The following is a 5,000-nucleotide window of genomic DNA, read 5'->3' as shown; positions in this document are numbered from 1 at the left end:
GAGCAGGAGTCCTCCTGGTAAACGGCAGACGGGGTTAATAGAGCAGGCAGACAAAAGGTAGGACTGAGAAGGTGTAGAAGCAGCGATAAAAAGACGCAAACGCAACTCAAACGATACAAAAGTAAGGAATGCCCGTAGCTAGCTTTGGTTCTTTTAACCTAATCACAACTGTATACAACGTCAGCGGATGAGAACATTTCCGAGATGGGTAAATGCTTGATTCAGTTGAGACGTTGTTTCCGCCGAGTGGGACATTTGTTGATGCCACATTATTTTTCAAACCCTGGCTAGGTTCCTGAGACCGTGATCACTCTATTGACTCTAATTCATTCGATAAGCCTTTACCATTTAGTAGATGATTTGGACAACACAAGAGGTTTAGGCGTCTATCGCTCAAGGATGCCTTACAGGAAAGTCTGCAGACAATTCGGGGTTTCGAACTTCGTCAACCACCCTCACCGCTACCAGATCATCCTGCCCCCCCCCCCCCTTCCCTCGGAAAACACATCGTTCCAGGATCGGTGTTAGAGAAGACAGCGGGACCGGCCTCACCTGGTCCTCGGAGTTTGGGCGTGGGAAGTAGGCGTCCTCTGCGATGGAGGCCGGGGACAGGGAAGAGGCGGACCCCGTTCCAGCATCGCTGGGGCTGGAAGGCTGAGCACTCAGAGGACCGTCGACCGCGCCGCAGGGATCACTGCCTGGCTTGCACTCTGAACCTGGAAGACAACACGGGAAAAATGAGGGTGATTCCATCCCTCTCTGTGCATCCCCCGCTGCAGGTCACGTGCGGATGAAGTGGATCCAGCCCCATCTCTCACCTGAGGTGAGAGATGGGGACGCATCCACTACATCCGCACGTGAGCCATTTTGCGATATTTGTTCCACAGTAGTATAAAACCTCAGGTCCCACTCGTGGGATTCCTCGATTGACATGATGCCACAAACCGCAGTTCACCAGGGCAACAGTTTTGTAAGCCAGTGTTTAGTCTGTATGTCCATCATGGGGAGAACCAGCTAATTCCATCATCATGCTTTCAACAACCCCTGAAGTGCACAAACCATGGTAAACACAAAGCATACGGAAAGGATACAGTGGTATGTTGTAGAAGTATAGCGAAAGATGCAAATTTCTTTAAATTACAAAATCCAGACATTCGATAACGAAAGTGAAGATGCTATTCAGAATGCAATATGTATGACCTCAATGAGACTAATTCCTGTAACAGCGGAATAATTAAATTAACTAGGTAGGGCAGGAGGTCAGCATGGCCACCTGTTGCCAATAGAGAATGGCAAATCATAAATCCATGGCATACAAGGTCTATTGAGCCGGCGGTTGTTGTTGCGAAGTGAAGCAGAGTGCAAAGTCAAGTATATACAGATGAAGTACATCTGTCAATCCTATCCTCTTCAATTCTGAATTTTAAATTGTAACTGCTCTGAAATGAAGGAATGTAGGCCTGGTGTGGCTAAGCTAATCGGGTGTTATCCATTCTGTGGGCTGCTAGTACTAGTCGCCCCTTCTCCTCATTCTACTGAACGCAAACTTTGTGAGAAAAACGCATACAGACACACACATGTCGTATAGGGAGTCGTGAATCCCTGCTGCTTTCTAAACAGCTTCATCATGGATGTAATAAAAAAACAGAAAAAGGCCACCTTGTGCTCAGGTCATTTTGTATAGAAAAAATTGTCAGAACGATCTATAATACCTTTCCTTAATGCTGCATGGTTAACGGCCGCACACAATACTGATATAATAAAACCCACAATGAATGGGAGTGGATCCAGACGAGCCAGGACAGCATCAGGCCTAATTACATAACCCTATTCCAGTAAAGAGGCGGTGGTGGCAGCGTCTGGGGGGGGACGACGCTCGGTTTGATCCAACACAGATCCCAGGGACTCCCCCCCCCCCCCCCCCCCGCCCCCCCGCCATGTCCCCGGTCATCCACTATGGAGGCCACACTCGGAGCAGTAATAATAACCACAAATTCCCGTTAGGACACCCCACCCCGTCAGCACACCACCAACACCCCCACCCCCCCCCCCCCCACCCCCGCCCAGCGAGCACTCAGCCGGCCAGAGGATCCACTCGCGTAAACACAGAACCCCAGCGCAATCTAGTTTCTATATTACTAAATCACTTAATAGGCCAAGCCCCCCCGTCCCCGTCCCGCCCCCAGCCCCCCCACTGAAGCCAGAGGCCCGCTGTTTGCATCCAAATCCCCACTCCTGGTGCTGAAGTGCATGTCGAGACAGACGGTAGGCCCACAGACAGACACCCCTGCTGCTACGCCGACTGTTGCTAGGCCGACTGGATGCTGGTCCCCCCGAGCCTTTTATGGCCGTCCTCGCATATCGCCTGATGGATCTTAGAGGGGATGAGATGAAACATAAGTGTTTGCATGTTTGCGTCGTGTGTCTGTGTGGAGGGGAGAGCGAGCGAGACAGAGAGAGAGAGAGAGAGAGAGAGGGAGGGAGAGAGAGAGAGAGAGAGAGAGAGAGAGAGAGAGAGAGAGAGAGAGAGAGAGAGAGAGAGAGAGAGAGAGAGAGAGAGAGAGAGAGACTGGGGAGATCGGGGGAAGAGAAAGAGGGAGACAGAGAGGGAGAGTGCGGGAGAGAGAGAGAGTGAGAGAAAGAGATAGAGGGAGAGAGAGAGAGAGAGAGAGAGAGAGAGAGAGAGAGAGAGAGAGAGAGAGAGAGAGAGAGAGATAGAGGGGAGCGAGAGAGAAAGTTGGTAGATTACCTAATCGTGTGTGTGTGTGTGTGTGTGTGTTTGTGTGCATAGAGGGTGTTTGTTCCAGGGTCTGTTCCTTTTTTTAGTTTGTGGGCCTTGGATTAAGTGTGTTGTGTGTGCCTGTCTGCGCGTCTTGACATATTTATATCCAACGCAGCCTAAAAGGTAGGGCTCTGTCATAGCATTTGTTGTAGTTGTTGTACCCTAAAGTAATTTAGTGGCTAACATTGGTGCACTGTCCCGAACAGTAGCTGCTCCGCGGGTGTGACTGCTGGAGCAGACCCCACCAGCCAAGGGTACACAGGGGGATCTGTTCAGAGGACGTTCCCTAGTTGGACCAGGAGTGCATGGTTATAAAACATTTGGTTAATAAATGCTGTGGACCAGCTGGCCTGACAAATGGGTTATTTCATAGATGATCAGCCTATTGGGTAATCTTTTTTTTTTCTTTGTAATATTGTTCCAATAATTCCCCAATAAAATGTATGATATATATTTTGGTATTCGGTATTCAGTATATATATGCAAACCGTCTCTTTGAACATGAGAACATGCATGCTTTTTGTTCTGCTAACACGTGGAAGAGGAAACTAATGATACTGATTGAAACTAATGATATGGCATTTTTCCTTTTTCTTTGTTTTATTCTCATTGAGGGTCACATCGATCTTAACCTCATAACCTCAGAGTCACTGAACAGCATTTGAACAGTTCACATTTACCTTAACGTATACGTGTCCATTTATATGTCTGTAGTTTATGAAACACCTGAAGTAAGGCAGGGCTATGTAAGAGCAGTCTGAGCTGCTCTCCACGCTTTAGACTTGTTCTTCACGGCCTGACCAACCCCATCTTTCCTTTCACTCAACTCATTCAGACTCAGGCTACATCCGAATACAGACGCATTGACTTCATTGATATACTTGAATAATTCAGTGATTTCTATTGTTTGGTTTTGTTCAAACCAGAGTAAAGGAACACATTTAAAGTCTCAGCTTTCTTTTGGATGACGGTTGATCAAACATGCCTTGTTTGTCCAAACACTGTTTGTAGGAAAGGTTTTTATCATTTAGCATGTAGCCAAGCCATACAGTATTGTCTATAGTCAGGTTAATTACCAGTAATATTAGATTTACCAGTTGAACTGGCAGGACCTTGAGATAAGTGTCTGGCTATTTCATAGTCTACATATTTAAGTAGCGAGTCCTGGTTGTTTACGTATCGTATAGCTGCTTGATTATTCATATCGATGTGTGAGTTCATATTTGTGTGTGTTTTCTTGTATGTGTGTGTGTGTGTGTGTGTGTGTGTGTGTGCGTTGTGTGTGTGTGTGTGTGTGTGTGTGTGTGTGTGTGTGTGTGTGTGTGTGTGTGTGTGTGTGTGTCTGTGTGTGTGTGTGTGTGTGTGTGTGTTTGTGTGCGTGTAGGTGCATGCACGTTTGTGTGGGCAAGTTCATCTTGGCAGGTTGGAGATGTAGACCACACATCAAAACAACACTCTCTGCTCCACTTTGATCAGCTATGCAGCAGCAGCAGCAGCAGCAAATCAAAATACAGAGCACATCCTGTAACATTCAGAATAGACGCTTCCTATACCACTCAAACGCATCTGTTTCAATGGATTGTTACTGCCGGTAATGGCGTCACAGTATTTAGAACGAGACATCAAAATGATGTACTATAAATAAATTATGTATTTGAATATATATATATATATATATATACATATATTCTAAACGACACATATATTTTCAGTTATTTAAACAAACCTCAGAGATTTCCTCTGCAAAATAACACTTGAAAGAGTTACTCGTGACCCCCAAAGTGTGATTTTCCCCTAAAAACATGTGATCATAGCAGAGCAGCGGATATCCTCACACACAAAACTCGTTCACATGTTTGACACACAGGGAATTCCGGGTCAAATCGCAGAGTACAAAAGTTGAAGCAGCTACGATAACGCTTTGATCCACGAAGGAAAAAATATCATAGATGACCCTCTACTCAGAAACCATCTCCCTCTTTCTGAATCCCCGCTCTTTTGAAAGACAATTGTACAGAAACGGAGTTCAGAGGCCTCGCTCTTTGATTCACCTTCCCCCTGATTCTATCTGGCTCTCTCTCTGACCTCCACGAGGACACCACTCCGAGCGGACTAGGGAAGCGGCCATCATCGTCAAACAAGCCGTGAGACAGAGGCAGAGGGAGAGGGAGGAAGAAGAGAGGACAGAGAGATACATGGCGCCGGCGTACCTCTCTTG

The 5,000-nt window shown here is 46.7% G+C and overlaps 1 protein-coding gene across 1 annotated transcript in view; it reads right to left on the bottom strand.

The window, feature by feature from the left end:
• Positions 1-5,000, bottom strand: part of arhgef18b (rho/rac guanine nucleotide exchange factor (GEF) 18b) — a 42,659-nt gene that overhangs the window by 37,409 nt on the left and 250 nt on the right. The window contains 3 exon segments of the mRNA XM_030371734.1: positions 1-14; positions 553-716; positions 4,993-5,000. The exon segment at positions 1-14 is cut by the window's left edge and continues 633 nt beyond it; the exon segment at positions 4,993-5,000 is cut by the window's right edge and continues 250 nt beyond it. Coding sequence (XP_030227594.1) covers positions 1-14; positions 553-716; positions 4,993-5,000 — 186 coding nt within the window.

Source organism: Gadus morhua, chromosome 12 (assembly GCF_902167405.1).
Source record: "Gadus morhua chromosome 12, gadMor3.0, whole genome shotgun sequence".
NCBI lineage: Eukaryota > Metazoa > Chordata > Actinopteri > Gadiformes > Gadidae > Gadus > Gadus morhua.
This window is presented reverse-complemented; position numbering and strand designations above follow the sequence as displayed.